Genomic DNA, 11,715 nt, shown 5'->3' with positions numbered 1-11,715 from the left:
CATCGCAGGAGATTTTCCGCCGCTATCTCTTTCGTTCTGTATTTCCAACGGTCTTTATAATTGATCGAAGCCAGTTTAAAAGGGCGCCAGCAGGCAATGCCTTGCGTCTTTCGTTCTGTATTTCCAACGGTCTTTATAATTGATCGGAGCCAGTTTAAAAGGGCGCCAGCAGGCAATGCCTTGCGTCAAACCCTACGCCTAGCGTCAAACCCTCTGTACATACTCCTGGGCATTATCTAAGCTTGTGCTTTGGTCCAGATATTCAGCGCTTTCCAGATCATGAACGGATTAAGCTGCCGTTTAATCGCTTCGCGGAAGGCGGCACTTTCACTATCAGCAGGCGACAGAGCGCCTTCTTTGGCAAACCTGTCGGCCTCCTCGTTGCCCGTGACACCGGTACGCCCCGGAACCCAGTAGAGATGTACGTCTGTACCATTATGTAACAAATCCAAAGCCGCCCTGTACTTGGCCACTCTTCTAGAGGAAATTCTGTACTATAGTATTGCCTTTAACGCAGACAGGTTGCTGCTAAGTAGCTTTATGGCCAATATTTCTGGTAGAAAAATATTGCGGTAGACTGCTGCTCCTGGGTCTTTCTCCACGTTCGGCCCGACTGTATAAGTAGACATTCACCGAGCCAGCGATCCTCAAGTCCGCACGCGAGTCTTCAGCCTCTAAAGAAACTTCGAAGTTCGTCCCAAACTGCAGATCCGAGATCATTAAGTCAATCCGCCCGACTAAAGTTGACGCTATGCTACGATGTCCGTAGCACCTGCATACAAACTACCCCGTAGTCTTGAGCCTAACGGCATTTCGGACGTTCGGACGGGGAGACACTTCACTGCACCTCCTCCTGGAATGTGGGACCGTTTCACGGAGAAGGGAGAAGAGCATGCGACATCTATGGATCACTCTCTACCCTCGGGATCTATTCTGAAATTGATGGAGTCTTTAGGGCTAAATGTAGTGCTGTGATGAGCTGAGGGCACAATAGACCTACTTGTGGCAGTGTTAATTCTATTTAAACCTATATATCTCTTTATCGGAAAACTGGAAGTCGTAGAACGCCGTCGTAATCCGAAAACGGATGTTTGTGGCACACCAGCGGATATATTATATTTTATGGCTTGTGTTTGGTAAATTAATATCCGGTCCGTCAGATACCTACATAGTTACTTATAATCTTCAGAAGGTTAGCTGGAAGTTGAAACTTCTGAAGGACATGGAGTACTTTTTCCCAGTTTGCAGTATTAAATGCACTCTTTACGTCCAGAATTATAAGCAAGCAGTACTTGTTCGATCCACCCTTCCGTCGCTTCCTGCAGATCACCTCTTCTGCCAACTGGTTAACTAGCATGGCGGCTTCCACTGTGGAGTTGCACTCAATGGCGAATGCTTTGATTTGGGTTGTATTTAAATATTAGAAAAGGAGTTTTTCAAAAAAAATATTATTTTTGAACAAAGTAATAATATCAACTTTTAAAAGTAAAAAAAAAAATACTAAATTGTCTTATATATGTATGTGTTTTGCTATTTTAAGCTTCTTTTTCTCGAATATTTTTTGTAGTAAAAAACTTAATAACTGAAAATCTTTTTAGAATTTTTTGAAAACTAATTCTTTCTAAACAAATTTCACGTCAAAAATAAATAAAGATTTAATAGTATTAAAAGAAATTAGGCTTTCATAGAACATACATAAATAAATAGAGCAAAGATTAAAAGGCAGTTTTGCCTCCGTACAAAATTAAAATAATTAATATTTTGTATTAGATTTAATTTAACATTTTGCATATTTAATTTTTCTATTCATGAGTTCCCGTAATTAATAAGTTTTTCAGTAATTTAATAAAGTTGGCCTCACTAAGCTTTTTTATAACCTCTTTGTAAAGTCCAAGATATTTAAACAAAACATATTCCTGGAAACTGCATACTTTTTTGATAAACTCGAAAACTAATCTTCGCTAAAACGGATTTACACATTTTTAAGAAAAAGTGTTATAATTCAAAATGAGATGGGGCAAAACAAGAGAAAAGAATTTTTTTCCTTTTTTGCGGTGAAAAGCAATCTGAATAAACTATCTATAAGTTGTTAAAGGTTAAATTACCAAGTGAAGTACTCATCAAATGCAATTTAATGAGTAGGATTTTGTATTCGTATAAAATTTAAATATGTATACATAGATTTAAACGAAACAGAAAAACTTGAATTAACGTAATGTGTGTAATAATGTATGGGTATATTTACATTAAATAAACATGAAAGTAGAAACTATAAATAGAACTCCAACAGGTCTGGTTTTAATTTTTGCTAAACTTTATTTTCATTTACATACTATATTTTATCAATGTGTTTATTTCACCTAAACTGTTAATAAAATAAATACGAGTAATATAAGTAGTGAGCCTTCCTCCGCAATGGCAACGGCCAACAATTTAGTTAAACAATCATTCTGAACATACACGTAAAATAGCTGTCAAATTAGTACAACTTCGGTTGACCCATTCCAACCCTTTCATTCAGCGACTGCAGATCGAGCACTCTTTTCGCTTTTTTTCGGTGAGTCATCTTCTACACCAAGTCCCTCGAGCATAGCCAAAAGTTCGGCATCGGTTATTTTAGCCGTTGGTTTGGGTTGGGCGATAGGTGTAGCTTTTGCTACCTTCTCGTTGCTGTTCGCATCAGTATTTGTTTGTCTGACAGGCGTTTGTCCCGTTTGTCCAAGTATTTGCTGTAATTCGCGCTCCAATGCATCGTTGTCATTCAAATCAGCGCTTCCTGCTCCTATATCGGTAAGATTAGCATTGGCCAACGTGTCTTGTATTTCTTGATGCGTCTCCATGGTATCGCGTACATCAGCGATAATTTCATCGACGTTATCGTATTTGAGTCCAGAGTCGTTGAGCGCTTTCTGCAACGCTTTTGAACCGATCTTGTAGGCATCGAGTATTTGGCCATGGCTTTGTGCTTCGTCTACGCTGGTGATGAGCGATTCAATGTTGTGTAGTGCAGAGCTACGTTTTTCTGAAAGAAATACATTTGTTTAGTTTTAAATATTGTAGTGTTTTTAATTGAACTCACCGTGATTTTTCTCCATCAAGTGCTTTTTACGCAAATAAGTCTTTGCCAATTGGCGTTTGTTCTCCTTTAGGTATGCGCGCGCTTTCTCCTCGTTTACCTTGATATCTTCTTCCAAAGTTTCCAGCTGTTTTAGCAAACTTGCTTGCGTCATTTTCAGGTTGTGAACAGCACGATCAGTCTGGGTGATGGCAATACTTGCATCATTTTGGGCTGTAAATGGTTTAATTATAATAACGTTCATTTATTATTTCATGATAAACTCACAAGGTATTTTGATTAGATGTATTTTTTGTTCTTTTTCCTCCACCTTGTACTCCAGTCCAATTTTTCGTTGGCAATTCAGCACGTGCAAGCACAAAAGTAAACAGTCTTCTTTGAGCGCCAATACAGCGTTCGAAATTTCCACGAAATTATCGTAGTGTAGCAACTCACCCTGGTGCTGTTGCAGCACACTTTGTTGTAGTAGTTTGCAGAATTTCTAAGAAGGAAAATATAAAATAATACTCTGACCGCTATATGGTAGCGTCTCGCCTACCTTCATCACCTCCAAATGCACATACTCAAGTAGTCCTGCGTCAATTTGAGCTTGCAGTCCCATTTTACTTTTCAATGTCTGCCAGCCCCATGAAATAGGGCGTTTAAAAAAACTATTCATCGCCCAACCACTCCAGGTATTCTCCGGGTCATATGCATAATCGGCACGGATGCGTATTTTCTTGGCCTGCAACATTTCTGTCATCACCGTGTCTAAGCCATATGGTATACGATCTCCTCTTGCAAACACCAATTGCAAGTCGCGTTTGCAGAAGCAACCAGTACCGGTGTGTTCGCAGTATTGAGCAATCATGTCTTGCCAGAACTTCAATTTCGATTCGTAGTTTTCAGGGTTTACCTCGCGCGGACGGAATGGTGCCAATAAGACGTTCATTCGTGCATCATCCTTCCAGCAGGCAGGATAGGGAAAACTACGAGTGTTCTCATCCTCAAACTCATCCGATTTGCTCGCAGTGCTTCTATTGGCATTGGGATCAGATTCAGGTAACCTCGTTGGGGTTGAAGCAGCAGAATGCATTTAATTTGCAGTTTTCTATATTTTAGTATCGAAATTGTTATTAATTGCGTTTTGTTTATTGTCTAGAAATTGCGTCCTCACTGTGCTATTTTTGTTATTATTCAACTGACGCATTCGTTTTCAAACATGCAGAGTTGCATGTCATAGTACTTATGTAAGAAATAATGAATAGTAGGATTGCTAAAATTCTTCATAAACTCCTTTCGCTTTAATTCTATTAAATTGAAATATAAAATCATTCAATAATAAAAGATACAGAAGGGTATTAATTTGTCGTTTTAATTAGGATGAGAGAGTAACTTTAAGTTAAAAAAAAATTTTAAATTTTTCTGTATACAACCCTGGAATTGTTGGTCCAATCTCGTCTCAATGAACACTGCCATATGAAGGAGAATGTAAAAACAAAACTACAGATTAGCTGTCAACGGCAACTAAATGCCATCGCATTTTTGCTTTTGGTCGAAAATTCGTGGGTGGCGAGTGAAAACGCTAAGTTGATGTGATTTGATTGTGAAAGTTTTTCTCACGGCATAAAGAAAACCAATGAAAATTTGTGAAAATTGTAAGCAAAAAAATCACACGCAACTGTTAACGACGCTCACGCATCGATTACTTGCAAGGACTTAACCTTGAACGCATCTACCCAGATCAGCGGATCAACCGCATCCTTGAGTGAGCAATAAACATATATACGGCAAAAGCCTACCTATGTACACATCTACGACCAGTGCCAACTAAACCAAGGAGCAACAAGAAACCTAGAGAGCCAAATAAACTAATAAAAAAAAGAAAAGCACTTGACTACACATTAGCAAACAAGCCACGGTGAATCACTCATTCTCTCTGCTCCAGTTGATAAGAGACTGGCGTCATTTGTTAAAGTGCTTTGGAATTCACGGTATACCAGCTGTGCTTCATATAAAAATAACCAATATATTCCAACCACCACAAGTAATTTGTGCGCGTTAATTAATTTATATACATGATTTCTTCATTGAGCTTGTGATTATTGTTATTTGTTTGTGAAATCTTTTTGGCCATACCATCGTACGTATGTTCGTTTAGTTTTAACGTCATCACCGTGGATTATATATTGCCGTTAGTGTTGTGGTATTCACATCATATACTTAGCCACGCGCCGGTTCGGGAAAAGGTCAGGTAGCTTTAGCTTGGCTCAGTTGTTAACTAAAAGTTACGCTTTCTTATATTTATAACGCACAAAAGTGTTGCGAAATTTCAGCGTAGATAGAGTGTGATTGGTTAATATTGGTGTCAACGATATGCAAGACGATAAGATGCTGAAATCACAATTGGCTAAAGGTAAGCATTTAAAAAGTATGTATCAACATTATCATTCATTATAAATGCTAAGTTAATAAATATTTCTTAATTGCACATGCATGTTCATAGTAAATATTTATTATTATAATGCTTTAATAAAACACTTGTTATGTAGAATCTTTTTTTTTTGTCCTGCGCCTAAAAATATGCAGCGGAATTTGAAAAGTAAGCTTTGAACTCGGGCCCGAATAATCCGTATAGTATTTAATTTGTATCTGATTAAAAATTCCGAATATCTGTCTAGCAAAATTGTCTGATATCCGGATAGCAAAATTAACGGATATTAAGCGGATATCCGGACAACAAAAGAGAACGGATATTAACGGATATTCGGATTTTATCCGTATGCACGAATATACGGACAGTCCCAGCTCTAGTTTGAACTCATAGTATATTTCGATTTGAAAACAGAATCGTTATTATATTTATGTAGTGATGAAACTTGTTTTCACTTCACGTTTTCATAGAACAAGAATTGGTCTCCTGCAGATATTCCTTTTTCAGAATATGAAGTAGCGTTGAAATGTTAAGGAAAAATGAATGTTCTCTATCAACCGATGTTATACCTACGGTGCCCATTCGTACCGATTTCAGCGGGACTGTACCGAACTGTAAGAAAGTTGTCCCCCTAAATATTTTTTGAAAATCCTTTTTGATTAAGTACTGCTATAATTATAATTTTGTACTAAGTATTTTACAGAATGCCACCTACAGTGGTGAAAAAATTAAAGGACACACGACATTTTAACAAATTTTGGCTATTTTTCCTTTGTTTATTTAATATTCCTTATTTGTTTTTATGAAAGTATGGCTTACTATCTAATAAAAACCATATAAATTCATATTTCGAACTTTGTGCAAAAATTATTCAAAACCTATAAAAAAATCTAAATTTTCTACTCTTTAACCAGATTTTGCAGAATTTTTCTGAATATGCAGTTTTTATCCCAATAAATTTTACTATAATAAATTCAAGTTTGAAGCTCCTAATAAATTGCGTTGATTTTTGATAATATTTTTCTGAGTAATACATTCACTTTTTACCATACAATAAAATTGCGATTTGAACAAAATTGCCAAAAATCATCGCGATTTTTTAGCAACTCAAAACTTACACTTTATTCTACTAAAATTTAATGGACTATAAAACTGCATATATGCATATGTATGTATCTGGTTAAAATGTTCAAAATTTAGATGCTATTTTGCAGAATTATTATAACAATTGGACAATTTTGTTAGATAATGAGCAATACTTTTATAAAAAATAAGAAATACATATTAAATAGACAAAAGAAAAATAGGCAAAATTGTTGTGGTAGGTGGTGTCTATATAAATTTTCCCACCACTGTTTTCTAAGGTTTTATAATTAAATATCTTTGAATATGCCGTTTTTGTTGTATTTACCCTTCCAAGATCGGCTCGTCACTCAGTCGTTATCGTCAAGCTCAACTAACGGGAGGCCCAGGAAGTGTGCCGCTCCGACTTGGAGCAGAAGTCGAACGGGGTGTTGTTGTTGTTGTTGTTGTAGCGGCGGGGTGTCTATCCGCATGCTCGGCACTCGTTGGGTACATCTGGATTTATCCTACTCAGGTTGGAGTTTAACCGGCTGCAGTATCCAGAGCGAAGTTGGGATATGGTGGTGCGAGTCTACCGAGACAGACGAAGTTGGGATATGGTGGTGCGAGTCTACCGAGACAGACGAAGTTCTGTCTCGTCCGCGTCAGGGGGCTGTGTTCCAAGTGGTTATTTTATGAACCTCTGGGCCTCGTCCGTCAGTTCGTAGTACAGTTTTCTTTATTAAAAACTAAAAAAAGAAACATTCATTCAAACCAATCTAGCCAGTGCAAAATGCTGTATTAATTTGTAAACTTGTTTTCGTTTTAGATGAAGCCATTTTATAGCTTGTTTAATTATATATCATAATAAATAATAACTCTTGCTCATGATCTCTTACATATTTACGTAGGTACGTATGTATGTTTGTAGCTTTTAAAATGGTAATAAAAAATATAAAATACGGTAATTATTACATTCCTAATAAATACAAAAAAAAAAAACAAAGCTTAACCGTAGGTTGTACTTCAATAACAAAAAAGTTGCGCGGAAATCTCGAGTTATTGTCTAAGACGAAAAAGATCGATAGAACATATTCTCTTTACAACAAAACATAAGTAATACCATGATAAAAACATATTTTTATCATTAGTAAATAATACTCAGAAAGTGTTTAAGTTCGAGTGGAGCTCAGCAAAATTGTAAATGATCGTATTTTCTCCTCGAAAGTGTGCCCTATAAAAAGTTAAGCATTTCCGTTGTCATAGGAATACTGCATACTATGTATGTATGTATGTATGTATGTGTATATATATGAATATTGCATCACATTATAAAGAATCGCTATTAGAAGATCGTTTCATTTATATATTTTTTTAAAGATGTTTAGTTTCGTATTAACATTTAACTTCCTGTATTTCCAAGTCCTATAAAATGCAGCTGAGATGAAAATAAAAACAATTCAAATTGTGTGCGTAAAATTTGCATAGCAAAAAATCTATTAGGAAAGCTTACACGTTTAAGTAAGCAAATAAGTGTGTAAACATTCGAAGTACATCCAATAAACAACAATAAGCATACGCGTGCACAGGAAACACAAATTCATTGCATCAACACTCATAAGTACGTCATTAACTTCTCGCAAGCGTTTACAAATTGCTTCTCAGAAGAATCATTTCTATTTACATAGATTTCCGTTTAAATTCATAATTTCTCTGCAAACATACTACAATTGATTATAATATATTTATTTATGCAAATGTATTTGTTGCTTTTGGCAAATATTTATTAACAGCTTCATTTACATGCAACACGCCTTACGCTTTTACGTCAGTGAACCTATTGACTGATTGCCTGCTGTCTGCTCATTGCGCGTAATCGATCGCAAAAGCTAATGCAAGTATGTCTGCGCTAGGTACATATGCATATACACTGCCGTCAAAAAGTATTTGCACAACTGCTTTTTTACAATAGATACAAAAAATTGTATTGTAATATTTTTTCGACATTGTTTTTTAAGAATATGGTTCATTGCACGACAAAAAAAATATAGTTTTTAAACTTTGTGCAAAACTCAGCAAATTTTCAACTTTTGAATCAGATTTTTAATGATTTTTTTGAGTAAGATGAAAATTTGCATGAAAATTTATTGAATTTTCGCGAGTTGTGCACAAAGTTTAAAAGTTATATTTTTGTGTTTTTTGTTGTAGAATGAACCATATTTTTATAAAAAATTAGCCGAAAAATATTAGAGTAGAAATTGGTGAATATATTTTGCGAAATTCGCTGTGCCAATAATTTTTCCCGGCAGTATACATACATATTGATATGTGCATGCAAGTACAAAAATTATATGGCAACAGAAAAATCGCAATCACTATCTGAAATCTAATAAAGTGATGTAATTATTTGTATCATTCTTCAACTGGTTTGATAAAAATTTCATTTGTATCATTGCAAGTCTTATCGATGTAATTCTTCTGGTGATAGTGCCAGCCCTGGTCGAGAATATTTCTAAACAAAATTGCACTTAAAAAACTTCATTAATAACTAAGTACTTCGTACAATATGTATGTACATATGTACATTAGAGTGGTCCAATTTTTGTATGGGGGGAAAAATTTCTTCCTAGAATACGGGACACCCCTTAGTTTTTTCCTCTTGATATTTGTAACATCTATACCAACATTCAATTTACTCTACTGTAACCAATACAGGGTGCTCAATGTCCTTGAAATGCGCTGCTGGATCGCTGTGAAACTGGCAAAAATATTGGTGATTTTTATAAAATGCTACTGTTGCCATGACAACTGAGGCTTTTGATATATTTTTTTTCGATAATTTAAATTTGATTCATCTTAGATTGCTTAACCAATTGTTTGATTAATATATGTACACCATTTATACTAAGAAACGTAAAGTTTGGTACCAGCACCTCTTTCGACAAGAGGAAAAATTTTGGAAGGTGCCCCAAGCCCTATCCCGGAAAAATTTTTTTTTGGACCACTCTAATGTACATATGTATATATCGTCGCTGGAATAATGAAGTAGTGTAACATGAAAAGTATAGTTTTGAGAAAAACGAATTGGAAGTTTTTATAAACCATTACAAACCATACAAATACCATTTCGTTTTTCGGGAATAAATTATTGAGCCAAAGAGATATTTAAGAAAACTAAAGATTTTTCTAATAGATTAAAGGATTGTCTATCCAATGGTGCAATTATCGAATAATAGTGTATGTGGCATTTACACTGTTTCTTTATTCGAGCGACGATATCTGTGTTCGTTTGGAAAAGTAGCTTATGTCGAAAGGCTGGCTTTAGTATAATACGGCATTCCCTTTAGTCTTTAAACAACAAGGAATTTTTGGATGAGACTTAACAAGAATATTGACTTGCTAGTATCGGAACTATTTCTTGCACGTTTATTTGCCAAAAGATTTTCAACGGCTTAGAGCCGGTGAGTCATTCGCAATCGTATGCTGCGAATGCCGATTTATACTACTTTTCCATACGAACACAGATATATAGTTCACAATATGCAATTCTTTCTTCTCATAAAAATACAATTGCCGTTCGGAGTCGGCGTAAAACTGTAGGTTCCTCCGCTCTGTGTGACAACATCAAGGCGCACGCCACAAATCGGAGGAGAAGCTCGGCCAAACACTAACATATGTGTTAGCGCCAATCTATTATTATTATTATTTATATGCAATTCTTTATTTAACTTAACTGTTTACTTGTCAAATTTTAATTAAATATTCAGACAGCTGGACCTATGGTAACTGGTTCATAAAAATGTTACGAAGATGATCCTAAGAAAAGTATAATTAGTAATTTTTCTCCTATAAACCCCTAATTATTTCAAGGTTCCATGTTCTATTTCATTACTGAGTGGAAAAACACATAAAATAATTTTGACCGGTTTTGCTATACAAATTCTAATACATATATGGGACGGTGTAAATGTAAATGATCCAATAAGTAATTTTCAAATTGATTATTTCAAAAATAGTACACATGTGCCAAGTTATGGCAAATCGTATGCTCATATTTATACATCCGACAACGGTCAAAGTACTTGTAGTCAGGGTTGCCACTTTGGTAAATTGTTACCAAAATTGGTAGAAAAAATTTGGGTTGGTAAAAAGGTAAATTTTTCCTCATTTTGGTAGATTTTTGTTGAACTTTTCGTTCTCGCTTTATTTTTCGTAGTTATCTTTATATTATAAATTTCTTTCCAAAATGTAGTGTACTTTATTGCATTAATTTTCGAATGCTTTTTATATTCATACGTATAAATGTATATCGATATAAGGCGAACATATCGTGCTCCATTAAAAAGTCATTTTAGTGGAATCCCGAGGAGCTTTTAATTGCATAAATATTTTAAATGATTATTATTATAGTATTATGTAATTACGTGCTATGGTTGTTCGCAAAAAAAATTAATCAACTCCATTTTTTATCAATGGCAATAGTTAAATGATAAAAACCACAAAAGACTGGCGGCAAAAAAATTAAAAAAAAAAATCAACGGGTATTTTTAGTTGCACATTGTTGTTTATAATCAAATAAAATTCCATCATTAATTGTTCTAAAGATTCAGAGTAAAAAGTTCTAAATTTACACGACTTTTTTTTATTTTGCTATATGTTGTATATAGCTGGAATCCTTGATTTTTATGGGTTTGGGTAAAGCGCAAAAATTATTCTTACACAAAAAAAAAACAAAACAATTTTTACTTGAAAAACGTTGTGAATATTAACAAAAATCTGTAAAAAAAAACTGTATTTGTCTATAATAACTGCAGTTCAAGTTTTTTCAAATGATGAAGTTTCGTTGTTGCCTTTAGTTTCATCACTTTCGCTTTTGGTTAAAGGAAACTCAGAATACGCCGTTAATATGATCTCAAATGCCGTATAACTACTTAAATAAAAAGTTCCTTAAAAACAATTTTAATTCGTATTGAAATAATAAAAAAAAGATACAAAACTATAGTTTTTATTAAAACACCAAAAAAAAAAAAAATTTTGGTAGATATTTTCCAGATTTGGTAGATTTTTTTAAGTGGATGGTAAGTTTTTTTTTTCGTCAGTGGCAACCCTGCTTGTAGTTTTAACAAACACGCGCCGTCAAGCAATAAACATTCGTACCTATATG

At 34.6% G+C, this 11,715-nt stretch overlaps 1 protein-coding gene across 1 annotated transcript; it reads right to left on the bottom strand.

Moving 5' to 3' along the window:
* Positions 1-2,336: 2,336 nt before the first annotated feature.
* Positions 2,337-4,151, bottom strand: LOC118739976 (charged multivesicular body protein 7). The gene is made up of 4 exons (XM_036471478.1): positions 3,615-4,151; positions 3,344-3,557; positions 3,080-3,289; positions 2,337-3,022 (listed from the first exon to the last, which is right to left on the bottom strand). The coding sequence occupies exons 1-4, from the start codon at positions 4,149-4,151 to the stop codon at positions 2,514-2,516; spliced, it is 1,470 nt and encodes a 489-aa protein (XP_036327371.1). The 3' UTR covers positions 2,337-2,513.
* Between the last annotated feature and the right edge of the window lie 7,564 nt (positions 4,152-11,715).

This window comes from Rhagoletis pomonella, unplaced genomic scaffold (genome assembly GCF_013731165.1).
Source record: "Rhagoletis pomonella isolate Grant_MI unplaced genomic scaffold, Rhpom_1.0 Rhpom_scaffold_00005, whole genome shotgun sequence".
Classification (NCBI taxonomy): Eukaryota; Metazoa; Arthropoda; class Insecta; order Diptera; family Tephritidae; genus Rhagoletis; species Rhagoletis pomonella.
Note: the sequence above shows the minus strand (reverse complement) of the source record. Positions and strands in the feature narration are given on the sequence as shown.